A 16,548-nucleotide genomic window follows, 5' to 3' on the forward strand; every position below is an offset into this window, starting at 1 on the left:
TTCCTTACTCAGATTTTCCTGTATTTTTCGGTGTATTCATATAAAAACTCCTTTAGAAACCACTCAGTGTTCAACCAGCTTATTTCTTTAGCTTTCTAAGAAAGTATTAGGTTAATTATGTGTGCAACACGGCTCCAAGAGTAAGGCAGGTCAGAGTGTATTAAAGGGGATGGGACCAGGATGGATACATAAAAGATCTGTGAGAAAGGAAGCACCAGAACTAGCAGCAAGGTGGGGCTGCCTGGATGGTCAGCCCTTCATTTGAATGCAAATGTAATTTTGGGGCAGGCAGTTATCTGTGACATCAGGCAGAACCTTAGTAAACTGTTACTACCAGCACCTGGTAACACCATTGTTAATCATGTGTAGTAAAGAGACATCAGGGCTAGCATGAGTCATTTATAGAGCCAGTTGGGGCTAGAAAAGAGAGAGAAAGAAAGAGGAAGGCAGGAAGAGATCAAACAAACACTGTGAGGAGCAGGATGTCCTGGCAAGACAAAGCCAGGCTATGAGCATCATGTATGTGAGTTATCTTTTGGATAAAGAAACCAGCATGTATCCAGGATCCGTAAGGTGCAGCAACAACAACAACAACCTGCCAGTGCAAAACTTTGTCTCCACTCCATCCTATTCAGATTACATGGGATATCATCATGTGCCAAGTATGGACAACCAAGGACAGTCTTCGGGAGCTTGGGGATCTCACTATGGCACGCAAAGGGAGGATTGGAATACTTACGGCCCAGGACCCTCCAGCACAGTTACTGCTGCACAAATCAATGGCTCATCTCCTGGGCAGATCTCCTACAGCTCTGCTGATTACAATTCCCTGAATCCTGCTGGATCTGGGGTTTTACCTCCTGTAGGTACAATTAACACAGAGCAAATCTCTCCCAACAGTCAAAGGCACAGCTCTTATGAATGGATGAGGAAAACAGTGCAATCCACTTCCACAGGTATGTGGGTGCTGAGGTTTATGCTGAGAAGAGCTTTCACTTTTTTTGCCCAATTTCTAGTTCATAAGAAGAGCTGGGAAGTATGCAGTGAGACGAAGAATCCTGATCATTTTGATGGATTCTTTTACTATCAGTTAAATATTGATTCTGCTTTTGAATGATGTCTTTGATCACATGCTGATTTATTACATTGCCATACCTAATTTTTAGTATTGGGGCACATGGGAAGCAACCTCTTTGGGCCATAAAAAACTGCTCAGTGTAGGGAAGTTACTCCATTTGTGATAAAATGTGAGATGGAGTAACTGGATCATGTTAAGAATATGATTTCAGTGAGAATCTTAAAGATCATAAGTGTTTTAAAAGCATTGAATTTTTTTCGTAACTTTCCATATTAATTTTCTTCTGGTCTCACAGTAAGCATTAGAAAATGCAGGCCAAAACTATATATTTGGAAATGGGTCAGAAACAGGGATTATAATAGAAATGCTCTCTCCGGCCCTGCAGTCCTTACTCAGGTAAGCAGACCCACTGGAGTAAAAAAGATCTGCAGCATCATGCCTCTAGCACAGAGTCAATACTATAGCTCCTTTAAAAAAATTAGCATTTCAAAAGTGAATAAATGAGAGTGGATGAAAGGGCTTGCTTCATGTTATAGATGGCGTCTCAGAAAAGGCAGGAATACAGACATCCATGGTTACACAGCTAGTCAAATACCTTGACATGTCAATTTCTGATTTATAATAGCGAGCAAGTAAAAGCAATAGGCTGCACTTACCATCTAATGCATAAAAGTAAGTCATGAAGCATTGAGAAAAGCAAAAATGAAGCAAAAAGGCTGCCTGGAAAGAACTAAGGAAAAGTTAATTGTAAAGGCACCTGATCCTGTGAAGTGCTGAGCACCTTTGGCTCCCATTGGCCTCAGTACCTCTTGGAGGCACTCAGTATCTCTTGGAGGTGCTCGGAGTCCTTCAATCAGTTGCAGTTCATGAAATTTCCCTTTTTCCTCTCCTCTCCCAATCTCTGCCCCATGCACTACTGTAAGCAATGTTGAGGTTTTTTAAGTAGGAATTAAAACTGTCAAGTTTGGGGTAAAAACAAAAAAGAAATCTTAAATCACCAGTCAGAAGAAATACAGAAAATCCTACACTGAAACGGTGCATCAGATTTCCTAAAGCCAGATTGTGATATGCTTATTAATGCTGAATAGTTTCTAATGCCATGTGTAATCCCACTAAAATCAATGGGACAATTTGTGGAGAAGGGTACTACTCTGGGTGAGTAAGGACAGCACAGTTCAACCCCTAAAAATAAATATATGCACCAGGGTTTTTTGAAGTCATATTTGCTTCTAACTCACCATTCCCCAACTAAAATGCAAACTGTGGCCTAACCCTGCCATTATGCCTCAGCATAGTGCATCCTATTTGTGAAAAGTCCCAGGAAAGGCAATGAGATTACTCATAAGTGTTTTCAGGATACGGGCTCAAATCTAAAAGTGACACTATGTCTCCCAAAGTAACAACCCAGGTTGCCACAAGCCCCTGTGAGAGGCTAAGAAATGCTATCAAGGATATAGAGCTACAGGGAGTTGGAGCTAACACACCAGATGGTGGGAAAACCTATTCCAAAATAAAATAATCCCCTCTTGCTCCACTCCCAGCCAGAATTGTGGAACTCGCCAGACCCCACACTGCTTTTCCTTTCTTCCCCTGAGCCCCACCTGCATTTTTATTCCTGTCTTTTTAGATGGCAAGTTCTTTGGGACAGGAACTTGTCTCCTTATCTGGCTGCGCAGTGCCTAACATACTGTGGGTCCTGTATTATAACTAACAAACAATAACATTCTGATCACCCATAACTAGCAAACCTTAGGCTTCACACTCATCCTGCCAGGGCTCAATCCTATAAGGTGCATTGCACTCATCTGAGGCATAGGGCACATAGTAGGAATTCAGGGTGCTGCTAAGTGCTAACATCTTTCTCCACTCTACAGTACCTGGTTCTACAGGCCACTGAGCACCCTCAACTTTTATGTGTTCAAAAGGAGTTGAAGGTGTTCAGCACTTTGCAGGATCAGACCTCGCAAAGATACAAATAATTATTATGCAAGGCCCGAATCCTCAAAGGTATTTAGGAGCATAACTCCTATTAAAATAAATGGGAATTAAGTGCCTAAATATCTCTGAGGATCTGATCTAAATGCCTATGGGGATCTAACTCCCACTGATACTCAGTGGGAGCCTTTCTATTGACTTAATGGGTATTGGATCAGGTCCTCAGGTCCTCCACAAAGATTTGCCTCATTCTGAACAATAGTATCAAAACAACAGGTTTTCTTTCCTGCCTCCTCCTCCCTTTACTAATTATTTTTTAAACCAGGAAAGCTCAGCTCAGATAAAACAGCTTTCTACCCAGGGCCCTTATTCTAGCTCTAATCCTGTTTCTTCTTGTCTTTGTTTTCAGAAGAGCAAATTTTTTCCAGTTTTCCAGCAGGATTAAAATTAACAGCAGCAGCACACAATACTTAAAGGCCCTGATTCAATAAAGCATTTCAGCATGTGCTTAATTTTGAGCATGAGTGTTCCTCTTACCCTTGAGCACATGAGTAGTCCTGTTACACATGTTCAAGTGCTTTGCCAGATTGGGATCAGAGAGCTCGGTACTTTATAGGTTCGAATCCATTACACTTTACACCCTCAAAGCCTTGTACACTGATCCTGATCCTGCAGTCTCCCTAGGCTAAAATCAACACTGATTTCAAGAGTTGTCTTGCCTAAGCAAGGACTGCAGGATCAGGCCCATTGTTTAATTAGAAACCTAACACCCTGTGAAGTAGGTAAGCGTATTTCTGTTTTACAGATGGAAAACCTGAGGCTCAGCGGCTGACTTACCTACAGTCCTTCAGCCAGTGGAAGAAATGAATCAGATGAATAAATTACTATTTGCTGTTTAAATGCTGTGAAACTATAACAACATAGTTAAATGCCATGTCCTATAACAATACAATTGAATTATGGAGACAATTATATTAAAGCAAGATGATTTTTGCAAGATGACCTTGCAATCCTGCAAGAATTACTCCTGTTAGTAATTCCCTTTAAAGTCAGCAGAGCTACTTGCATTAGGATCACTCACATGAGCAGTCCACACATGTGAGTAAAGGCTACAAGTGTGGATCCTACAGTGATTTTGTGGTGGGTTTTCCTTGTTGTTGTTTTCTGGACTCACGGCCTGATGAATGTTGAAGGAAAATGTTTAACCTATTCTCTACTCTTCTTTTATCCCCTGGTGGTCTTTCCACCTTTTGTTCTTCATTTCTGTCATTACTATGGACCTGGAAAGGGAAAAAAAGGATGGCAACATACTCTTACCTTAAACCAATTTTTTTAAAGAAATATTAATACCAGATCCTCTGCTGGTGTAAAGTCAAATCAAAGGAACTATGCGCCACCAATGGAAAATCTGGTTTTAGTATTTAATATTAGGGGCCAGCCTATACATCTTTTGGTGCTAGAATGCATTACCATGGGGGAAATAATCTGACTGTGGTCCACCACTCTCAGGCTGGAAGACATGCTTCGTTTTGATCTGTAATGCCTTCTCCTACCAGCTTTAGAACTGGAGGGACTGGGTTCTGAGCCAGCACTCATCAACGCCATGCCAACATTCTCATTGACTGCAGTGGGTGCAGGATTGAGTGTTTGGTCTTTGCATGGATAAAGGTGTTGAGCACGCAGAAGAAAACAAAATGTGTTAGACTTCAAAAAAAGGCTCCAGGGCAATTACAAGGAGAAAATGCTGAATATTAAATATTCAATATTTTATCCAATGATATAGCTGGAGCAAGGCTCCTCTCATTTATCTCCCTGCCCTGCAAAAAATTACCACTCAGAGTGCAGACCAAAGCCAGGCCAACTATCGCTGTAGGATGCTCTATGTGAAAAAATGGAACCTCCCTCCATATTTTCAAAAGTATTCACAGATATGATCAAGGATCAATTTTTGATGGAAGGTGGAAGAAAATCCATCTCGAAAAACATTACAAATCACCACAAGTTGGCTTCACTACTTTCATGAAGATATTTTGCCATTTTCACTGAGGAGGAAGAAAGGTCACTTCTCGTTTTTAGAAAAACAACAACACATTTGCAATGAAACCATACTCCAAAAAAAAGTTTTTCTGTGACACTGGTGAAAACTTGCCTCTCCAGCAGTTTCACCAGCAGAGTGAATTTCTTCACACAGCTGTAGGGTAGAAGAGAAGACCTGACATTAAATAGAAAGGGGGTAAGAAGGGTTTCTGATGGTGTAAAGAAGAAGATGGGAAACTTTGATTATGGACAGAGCTTGTAATTTCCTGCACATGAAGATGCCCATATCTTCCTTGTTCAATTACAGCTTTCTTAAGACACAAGCTACACTTTCTGATGATGAGAGAAATTGATGGCATCATCGGCACATGCACTACAACAGAGATTATCTAATCTTTGAAGGGTATAGAAATCCCATCCCTTACATCTTTAGAAAGGGGGAAATATTGTGGAAAAGAATCACATTCCTTCTAAAAGCCCAGTCTTGTGAGATGCTGAATGTCTAAAGAATATATGTAACACTTGTAGGAATTTCAATTCATCCCTTGCTCCCTTGGCTTTAGAGAACCACAAAAAGCAGATTTCTTCTGATCTGGTCACTTACAAATCTACCCACACCTTCAACAGCTTGTACACTTCTGATATCCAAAAATCAAAATATTGGGTAGGGAACCCACTCAATCAATAGAGCGTAATGATGAAATAATGGAAAGCAATTCTACTTTAGATTCAACTGATTTAATTTAGTTTACCTTAGTGCAGTATCTCCAAGTTTATACTGGCAAAACCAAGAACAAAATGTGGCCCATGAGTTTTAGCATAAAACAACAGATTCAAAGTAGAAAATCCAGGTATTGCAAGTGAGACAGCAGTCAACAAAACATAAAGAAAATTCTGAATTTAAAGTCTCTTGACTCCAGTATGCTGGTCTTCTTCTCCTAGGCATGGATTTCCACAAGCACAGATAGCAAGAAAAAATTACTAGCCTCAAGACCCACCATGCAGATCTGAGACAGAAATTTGTTCATACTTTGAAAACGTGGGGCAAGATCCTGGAAGCATTGAAGCACATAAGTAATTTTACTCAGATGTGTAGTCCCACTTAGCTCAGTGGGACTTCTCCTGGGAGTAAAGTTGCTGAAACACATGTATGAAGGTTTGGAACAATGTACTGCTTCTGAAATGGAACGATGCTGACCCTGTATTTTAACTATTATAGAATGTCATATACAGAATGGGGGAAATTGTTCCTTGTCTTGATTCATTCAAAATTGCTTTGGTTTCATAACTCTGTTGAAGTCAGTAAAGTTACTCCAAGGATGAGTTTGGCCCTTTCTATCACTATTCTATAAAGTAACCCCAGACATATTTAGAGATGGGCTCAAAGCAAAACTCTGGGTCTGAGGGCAAGCAAAATCAAAACTTAGATTTGGATTTGAATTTTGAAAGTGTCTCCTATCTTTGCAATGGACTGAACCAATACTTCCAATCCAGTCCCCCCGCAAATAGTGGCTTACACAAGAATCCAGATGTGAATTGTGTGTCTTGAACATATTTTGTGCCAGAATGTGTCCTCCATTCTACTAATTTCAGTTGCTCTCATGTAATCAGGTACACCCATTATCCCCCTCTGGCACAAGTTGCACCTATGTAACTGAGACCAGAATATGAGCCTCTGTAATTAATATGATACTGTAGTATTGATCTAGCTCTCTCTATAGGCTTAGGTAGATGCTAGATTTTTATGAAGGATGTTAGCTCACATAAGACAGAAGCTCCTAAACAGCTGAGAGAGGAGGCAATGAAAAAGGGGCCCAGGCCAGTTCTAATGCTAATTTATTTTGCTTTGTAAACTAGTTGTGAGGTCTGAGAGTATTTTTTTTTCTTCTCTGGGCTACATTGTCTTGGGTTTTGAGGCCTATCTGTCATATTGAGGCAACAGACCCTTTTAACACTTCTCTCTGCTTTGATATGCAGCCTTGTCTCTTCCTTCTCCCTCTTTTCTTCAGGAGTTATATTGCCGGAAAGGGTGATGATTTTCACAGCAAATAAAGAGGCCTTCTCCTAGCTTTATTGTCTTCAGAAGAAATGCTCTCTGAATTTTATGACCAATGGGAAAGCTCTTCCCTTCCCCCCACTTGGATTCTGGCCAGAGTCACAAAAATTGCTAGAGTAATTAGCCTTCCCTCTGTGGAATTGTTAAAAACCCTTTTGCAAGGTGCAGTTTAAGTCGTAAATGTCAGGTGAACCCCATTTTTCCACAGCCATTTTCAAATGAATTTCAGGCAAACTTCCATATACTTAAGCTGCTTTTCAGAACCAGGCTATCCATGTATTACTGCTAGGAGGACATATTACAATGCAAGTTAGACCTCTGACTTCTGGTAGCCTATTAGATCAAGTCTAAACACTTGCAATTCCATGACAGGGTCCTCCAGGAGAGAACATCTCTAGTTAAACTGATACCATACATTGACGACATCAGTCCGGCATCAGGAAAAGACTCAGAAAAAAAAGCCTAATAGGGCAAATTTTGCTCACTTAACTCACCTGTGTAGTTCCATAGACTCCAATGAAATTATTCACCTGAGTAAAATGAGGAGGGTTGGCTAAAGGTTGGATTTAAAGTTTACTTTTCAGCTTTAGAGGGGGAAATTGTAATTATTGTCCCCAAAAGGAAAAAGCCAACAGCATCTTCTTTGCTATTTATTGGCCAAATCCTCACAGCCTTGGAATTTTGGCTGTGTAAAAACGAAGCAAGATCCTCAGGATCTGGCCCAGACACGTCATTAAGTTTAATGAATGGAATTGCAGGGCTATCGTAATCTTGCAAATAGTGTGGGGTTAACTTTTAGTTTGGGAAGTTTGTTTTGATTTAGCTTTGGCAAATGTATGAAAAATGTATTCCTTCACCCTCAATATAAAATGCTGTATGAATAATGGGGGTTCGACCCAGCTCCCAATAAAGGCATTGGAAGGAGTCCCATTGACTTAAATGGACAATAAAGCATTCTCTTCTTAGATCCATCCAGCAGCCCTCAGCTCTGATATTTTCCTCTCCCAATGGGTGAGTAAGGATTCTGAACATGTAGGAAAAGCAGAATATTTAAGTCAAGAGCCACATCAGGCAAAGCATAGAGAATTTTGCTCTTATCATTTACTTTTTTAAAAATCAACCTTTCCCAACTAGTTTTGTAAATTTCTCCAGCCTTCAATAAAGGAACCACAAAGTTCTATCATATTTAAAAAGAAACAGAAGTGTATTTGCATGATAATAAACAAGCAAGACATGTATAGACAAATAGGAGCTGAGTTCTGCAAATACATTTAGCTTCTATTTCAGTTTAAAAAGCAAATAAAAATTCCTCCTGATGGATAATAAGGGTCAGCCATGCTTATTCTAATTCTCTTCAACCTACATAGATATCAAGTACATTTGGAGATAAAAGGGGATCTGATATTTGTTTATGGCTTCTGAATGTGAATAGACTTCATGATAAGATCACCTTGTAGCTCTTTTGTGTACTTCATCTTAACACCACAATGGAGAGTTTAGGCATTTTGTTCCACTGAATGACCCCGAATTCACATTTAAAGGGAAAAAAACCTAAACAAAAACACAGGCTAGAGAGATCAAAAGAAGTTTTAAAAATATCAAGTAAGGCATTAAAGCACCACAGGTGACCACGTGTTAAATAAACAATTTACACTTCCCATGAATGAAAACAAATGTACTTGATATCTATGTAGGCTAAAGAGCATTACTGCTGTTTTTCAGGACCTCTCTAAATTTTTTGTCAGTAGTATTTTGGACTTGACATCACAGCTAACTTGACTATTGGAATAAGAATGATTGAGTTGACTATGCTTTCAGTCCAGCATAACACTTGTGTTATCTACATTGTCTTCAGTGCAGTTACTACAGATTTATCCCAATGTAACTCAGAGCTGAATCAGTGGGACTCTTTCCTGGGGAAGGTGTCAGACTTGGTTTAAAGTATTCTTGGCTTTATGGACAAAGTGGTTCTTAAACAAACATGAATAAGAAGTATAAACATGGACAAAAATATTTTTCCACACCAAAATGTTCAGGCCTGTCTTCAAATTTTACAGATTTGATGAGAAATGTCCAGATAACTTAAAGCCCACTATGAATACATAGGTTTCAGAGTATTAGCCGTGTTAGTCTGTATCCACAAAAAGAATAGGAGTACTTGTGGCACCTTAGAGACTAACAAATTTATTGTAGCAAAAGCTTATGCTACAATAAATTTGTTAGTCTCTAAGGTTCCACAAGTACTCCTATTTTATTAATACATAGAGCTTGACCAAGGCTGAGCTATATGTATCATGGAGGCTACTAGTCCAAGTTCAAAGAGTAGGGCCTTGTGTTCTTCAATCTTGGTGAACAGAGACCCCCAGAAGAAATCAAGTCTATCACACTCATTAGATCAGATATCATCCATAGGCATAGGCAGAATATTATTTATTAATTATTTGTAATGCGGTAGCACCTAGGAGTTCCAGTCACGGACCAGGATCCCATTGTGATTGGTTCTAGGGCCATGATGATCTGGACTTCAGCATTAACAAAGGGAGAAGACCAGTGACAAAGGGAGCATCTATGGTCTTCTCCCTTTTTACTGCTACTAGGACTGGCTGCCCCAAGAAGCTGGGTATGGCTACACTTGAAATTTCAAAGCTCTGCCGCGGCAGTGCTGCGGCAGCGCTTTAAAGTGTGAGTGTGGTCGGAGCACCAGCGCTGGGAGAGAGCTCTCCCAGTGCTGCACGTAAACCACATCCTCTACGGGTGTAGCTTGCAGCGCTGGGAGCCATGCTCCCACTGCTGCGGCACTGATTACACTGAGGCTTTACAGCGCTGTATCTTGCAGCACTCAGGGGGGTGTTTTTTCACACCCCTGAGCGCGAAAGTTGCAGCGCTGTAAAGTGCCAGTGTAGCCATACCCGCTGTCTTGTTATTGAATTAATAAAGTTGCAGCTTTTGGGGTGATTTTAGGGAAGTGCCCCTTTTCCCTGAGAATCAGGCATTAACAGACCTTTCTCATGAAAAGGGTTTGTGAGTAAGCATGAGCCATATCAGGCAAGTGCATTCTCCAGACAGTAGGCTGATCTGGGTTGCAGGCCATAATGGGCCTTGAGAGTAATGCAGGCTCTGAGATGATCTTAGTTTTAAGCAGCCGTTTAGTGTTGGGGTAATGCAGACTCTGATAAGGCCTTAGTTTTAAACTGCTGTTAATAATCCCTAGGGCTGTGATGCTCTGACTGGATTGGGGAGGGAGGTGACAAAAGCAGCATCTATGGTCCTCTCCTTTTCACTGCTAATAGGACTGGTTACCCCGAGAAGTTATCCTGATGGAATTAATAAAGTAGCACCCACATGGACAGAAATTCCATATGTCTAGATCTGTCCTCAATGGCTGCTGACAATCACAATGACTTTTTAATAATCCCCTGTTCAGCCATGTCATGGACCCAGACTTGAAATTATGTAACAAGATTAGTAAAACATTTGATGCTGCAACTTTAGCATGGTCTACATCAAGCATTATCATTCTCTCAATCTCTTATCTATTTTCAACTGAAAATCTTTCATACTTCCATTCCTTGTGCTGATGTCCAGGCAGAGATAGTTTGTCTCCACCTTTTAACCCAAGGGACCAAAAAAGCCACCTATCAAATTATAGTAATAGAATTCTGCACATATCAATCATTATCATTATTGTTTTTACAGCACCAAGAATATTAGACAGACAGTGTGCTTTACAGACAGTGAAAGAAGCCTCACAAATCCCATTTTGAGGCAGGTATCATCTCTGTTTAGAGAAACCAAGCAATAGAGATGTTTTGTGACTTACCTAAGGTCACAGAGGAAGTCTCTGTCAGAGCTAGGACTAGAAATCAGATTTCCTAACTACCAGTCCTTAACCACAAAACCACACTTCCTCCCCAAAATGTGTTGATAAAGAAATCTGAGCATCCATTTGTCATCTGTTTACTTAGGAACAAAAGTAAAGTCTATGGGTCAGATTCAACTGTGGTGTAAATCAACACTAACTCTACTGAAGTCAATGGATTTACCCTGGAGTAAGTGAAAGAAGAATCAGGCCTGGAATTTTTAGGAACATTTTTTCAAATGTAAAACAGGTATTTTATGCTATTGAAGTTAAAAACTTTTGCTTGAAGCTATGTCTTTTTCTTTCAAAACAGGTAAAACAAGAACAAGAGAGAAGTACCGGGTGGTTTACACAGATCATCAGAGATTAGAACTGGAGAAGGAATTTCATTACAACAGATACATTACAATCAGGAGGAAGTCTGAACTTGCAGCAAACCTAAGACTTTCTGAGAGACAGGTAGAGTATGGCTCACATACTCGGATTTCCCATGCATTGTTATTGTTGATCAGGAGATGACAAGACCGGTTAAAAACACAAGCATCCTAATATCTCTAAGCACCAAACAACATGGCTGGACTCTGTTTGCAATGTACAAACCAATAACTTATTCAGCAAAGTGTGATTACTCCCACTAGCCTTATCTCCACATTTCCCACCATTGTTAACATGGACTCAGCTGTACCAGCGGTAGCAATGGTGCTAGTGCAAGTGCAGACAAGGCATTGGCAGCTGGCAGCCTTTTAAGCAGTGTTGTTTAGACCTGCTTTAGTGTCTGAATAGGGACAGATGAGATGGTCTTAAAACACCAGCAGCTGCCTGGGGCTTGTCTACCCTGGTGAGAAATTTTAGCAAAAAATCCTAGGGTGAAATCTTGGACCCACTGAAGTCAGTGGGAGTTTTGCTATTGATTTCAATGGGGCCAGGATTTCATCTTTAGTTTAGACCAGTGGTTCCCAAACTTGTTCCACTGCTTGTGCAGGGAAAGCCCCTGGCGGGCCGGTTTGTGTACCTGCCGCATCCGCAAGTTTGGCCAACCACAGCTCCCAGGGGCCACGGTTCGCTGCTCCAGGCCAATGGGAGATGCTGGAAGTGGCGCGGGACGAGGGATGCACTGGCCACCGCTTCCAGCAGCTCCCATTGGCCTGGAGCAGCGAACCGCGGCCACTGGGCGCTGCGATCAGCCGAACCTGCGGACTTGGCAGGTATACAAACTGACCCAGCCCGCCAGAGGCTTTCCCTGCACAAGCAGCAGAACAAGTTTGGGAACCACTGGTTTAGACACAGTAAGTCCAGTTGGCAAGCTCAAGTATATTTAGGAAGGTACTTCTTTATCCCCTGGGTTCCTCTATACATTTACTTGAGGATTCCCTCCTCACTCAGTATTTCCTCCATTCTATCCTCTAATCTTGAGGTTCTATATTCTAGCCAAGAGCTGAATAAAGTTTGCTCTGGAATCCATCAATGTCACATTCCTAAATCAGGTGTTTGCAATGCCTGCTCACTGCTCCTGCAGTGCTTCCAGCTCTTCCTCCTACTAGCTGAGCTGGAAACATGGCCTCTAGCTCTAAAACACCTCCAACCCCAGCTGGCCTAGGAAGCAAGACACTGAGATAAGAAGTCTAGCTGGATCACCCACAGAGCAATGCACATAATTATTCCTTGGGCTAACATAATATGTTCTATTTCATGTTACCTGGGAGATCCTTTAATCATTGCACTGAAACTAGAGAATGAAATACAGAATTATGAGTTTTATTGATTGAGCTGTATGAATAATTCTTGTTGGATAATATATTCAACAATTTCACCTTGTTTTGTTTGCAAATTGTCTGCAAACACATCAAGATTTCTCCAGTTATGCAATGAATAATGTGCCTGACTCTCCACTTTTTTACACCTTGTGATGTGCAAAGTGGATATAAAAGCTGTCAAATCAGATTGGTAGCATTATACATCCATTCTGCCCTCAGTTTACAAAGGTGTAAATAGCAACATACGGTGGAGTGGAGAAACAGGCCTAAATTTCATTAATAAGTATAGCGCTGCATCAAGTTAGCAAGTAATTCATTACAAGTCTTTGACTACCAGAAATTTGAGTTGTTTTAACTGGACATTTGATACATTATATGCATTATATACATTTGTTCCTTGATTGAATAAACAAATTATTCAGATCTGGATTTAGGTATGCCCATGATTACTAATTCAAGATTCACTTTCTGTGAATATTTAGCCCAGTCATGTAATGTTTGCATTACCAAGTGTTGCATCTTAGACCTGCTCTAATCACAAAAGCTGTATGCATGGCTTTAACTATGTCATTATGGTTACAGTGTTACAACACCTCACCCCCACCCCACTGTGGATGTAGTTATACTCATATAGCTTATTGTCATTCAGGAAGGGGTATCAACAATGCCAATATAAGGCATCTGTTATACAATTAAAACTGTGTCTAGATTAAAGGTTATATTTTTGGTTTTAAAAAAAATCACATACCTAACCTAACCTAATTATACCAGTGCAAAAACTGTGTATACAACAGACCTTAGATTAGTATCAGTGATAACACTGATGGGTTTTGGACAAGCTGTTGTGCCTGTGAGAAAAATATCCATGCAAGTTGCTACATGGTGTAAAGTGACCGTGGGCAAGATTATGTAGTTTTGGTACAGTAGGTGCTGATAATCTGGGAAGCAGGGAAATTCATTCACCCCTGTGAGAAATGGATCCTCTTATAACCCCAGAAATATCTCATATGGATGGGAGGAGGGGTTCTTTCCAGCATATTAAAAATTAAAATACAAAAAGGTGATTGTGATTGGTTGAAGACACTACTAACATTAATGAATGATAATGACCAACATATATATAGAGAGAGCATACACACAACTTTTTGCCCTGATGGATCTCAAAATACTTTACAAACTTTACCACAGATCTATATGTATTGTTTTACTCACATCTCAAATATAGCCACTGTTGAAGTGAACACAGCAATTATTTACCTAGGGAAAACAACACTACAGAACAGTGTTTGGAAAAGAAAAATTAATATTAAATCCAACTGAAATTGCTTTTGGAAATGTAGTAAGCAAAATGGGCCCTTTGTTAGGGGAAGACAGAAACAAGCGAGTAGGGATGGAGGGTGTTGAGGGGTATGGTGGAGAGCAAGGAAGAAGAGGGGGAGAATTAGGCTAGGAGAAAGAAAATTATTTGTAGAGCAACTCAACAAGGGGAAAACAGCCCCACAGCCCGTGCCCCACAAGTCTGAGTCAGCTGGTATGGGCCAGCCGCAGGTGTCTAAATATAATTTAGACATATCCTTAGACAGCATGGTAATGAAGGGGCTATAGCATTATCTAAAAATGAACAAGTATCTTATTTGGGTTTTGCCACCATATAATTTTTTTTTTAAACAAAGAAATTTGGAATTTTTAAAATTCTTCAGCATAGCACCTATGGAGAACACCCATTTTTACTGCTTGGCTTTCTCTCAGCTCACCACAGGCTGCGTCTTTCCATGACCCTGGCAAAAAAGTAATTGCTTAGTGAATCTCATTTCTCATTAATTCACGGATTTCTCCTAGGATTATAAAAACTGCTTGCAACTCTGTTTCTGATCTGAACATCAACAGGATGGCAGTTTTTTTAAAATTATCATGATACTTCTGCCTCAGTAAACAGATTATACTTCATACAGAACTACTTATGCAGTTCCTCAGCTGGTATAAATTGGACTCAGTTTACACTAGCTAAGGATCTGCCCCATGATCATTATAGATGCAATAGAACTTTTCACAAGAATAATGAGTTAATCCTAGATTCCTGATCAAATTCCATTACATTCTGCAGCCTCAAAATAGCCCCTCCCCCATAGTTTCAACTGGACACAATATTCTTCATTACCTATCCTACATTGTTGCTGATTCTTTATTGCCTACCCTAAAAGAACTGTATGCGTTATTGCAGCATGCTCTTCAACCATTGCTTTATCTCACCAAGAAGGTGGCTGCATTTCAGTTGTGAGTGAAGTAATGAATTTAGTAGGTAGTTATTATTCTGCCCTTCAATGTGTGTGGACATTGCCCACTGACTTCAATAGACTGTCTGCACATATCTATTGAAGGGCAGAATTTGGCCCATACCTGTTTGTAAAGCACTTCAGGGTCCTTCTGTTTGAGAGATACAACAGAAATGTCAACCATTAGCATTATTCTGGAACACAGCAGAATACTATGCAAATCCTGTGGTGGGCCTCAGCCTAGCACTCCTTACCTAACAGGTGAGGTCAACCCAGTGTAGAGAAACTTATTAAAAGATATATTTCTGAGTTAAACTGGAATATAGGTCACTGAAAATGATTTTTAATAAGAAAGGAGGTTGAAAGATAAGTTTCAAAAAGGGCTGTTTTCTCTGTCCAAAGTGGAAGAGCTGGGGTCATTTTACTAAATGATGAGCAAACTTTTCAAATGTGTGTGCCTAAACAGACCGCTAAATCCATATTGAGGCACTGGTATAAATCAGGACCAACTCCACTGAAGTCAGAGTTACACTGCTGTATATTTGATGAATGTGAGAAGAGAAAAATGCCCTGGGTAAATTGGCCCTGATCCTCTGATTTGGCCAAACTGGACTCAGTGCACAACCAAGGCAGGGGCTCAGGTGGCTGTAACACTACTTGTATGCTCCCCTGGTCTCTGGGGCTATTGATGCCGGTTCAGTCCACACCATTAATTAGAGCAGTCTCCTGGCATTTGGATATCACAGTGATGCACACAACGTAAGAACTTAAGTAAGATTTTGTACACACAACCTAAATATGTTACATATAAAAGAGCCAAAAAATAAGACTCTAAAAAAAAAATAAAAAATCTCACAACACTGAGAAGCTGACTTATCAGTCTGCATTCTGTTAGCTCTTGAAACACCTTTTCCTTTATTCCTCTGCAGGTGAAAATCTGGTTCCAGAATCGCAGAGCCAAAGAAAGAAAATTAATGAAGAAGAAAATGACTCATTTTGATGGTACCAGCCTTGGCTCTATGCAGAGTGACTCTGGCTCAGTGAGCCCCATCCCAGTACATAACCCACAGACTCATTCGGAAATGTCCAGTTCTTTATTTCCTCCACCACCTCCTCCACTTCCAATGAATAGCTTACAGCACAATGGGAACCTTCAGCAGGTTGTGGCCTCTCAGTAAGGCCATTCAAAGAGTTATTTTATAAAGACCATTATAAACCAACAGTACATGGAGCACTACCATTCAAAAGGGGACAGGACAGCCAGAGCTGTTTTGCAAGAGATCTCAGCATCACAACAGCCTTGTGCGCAGAGGCTCCACTTACAATCAACTAAGGGCCAAATCCCCAAGGCCTGTGAAAGGACAGTGGAAAACCCTCAAACCAATGGAACTATTGTGTGAAAAGGGTCCTGGATGGATGCTACAAGGGGATGCCAGGCCCTCTCTGGACCACAAAGCAGGCATTTCCCATGGCAGTGCAAAGGGTGGGCTGGGAACAAGGGGTGTCCAGTTGTTCTGCTACTAGGTGGATCCACTAGCTAAAAGATGTATGAAGAG

General features: G+C 40.6%; 1 protein-coding gene across 1 annotated transcript; it reads left to right on the plus strand.

Annotated features, from left to right (window-relative positions):
• The first annotated feature begins 508 nt into the window (after window positions 1–508).
• Window positions 509–16,170, plus strand: LOC116819803 (homeobox protein CDX-1-like). The gene is made up of 3 exons (XM_032771814.1): window positions 509–956; window positions 11,279–11,424; window positions 15,922–16,170. Exons 1-3 carry the CDS (start codon window positions 509–511, stop codon window positions 16,168–16,170), a joined length of 843 nt encoding a protein of 280 aa, XP_032627705.1.
• Window positions 16,171–16,548: the final 378 nt, after the last annotated feature.

Source organism: Chelonoidis abingdonii, chromosome 8 (genome assembly GCF_003597395.2).
Source record: "Chelonoidis abingdonii isolate Lonesome George chromosome 8, CheloAbing_2.0, whole genome shotgun sequence".
In the NCBI taxonomy this organism is placed as follows: Eukaryota; Metazoa; Chordata; order Testudines; family Testudinidae; genus Chelonoidis; species Chelonoidis abingdonii.

Coding starts and splice junctions, on each gene's coding strand:
- LOC116819803 (XM_032771814.1), top strand. CDS start 509: ATGAGCATCATGTATGTGAGTTATCTTTTGGATAAAGAAACCAGCATG. Junction 957..11,278: donor AGTGCAATCCACTTCCACAG/GTATGTGGGTGC, acceptor CTTTCAAAACAG/GTAAAACAAGAACAAGAGAG. Junction 11,425..15,921: donor TAAGACTTTCTGAGAGACAG/GTAGAGTATGGC, acceptor ATTCCTCTGCAG/GTGAAAATCTGGTTCCAGAA.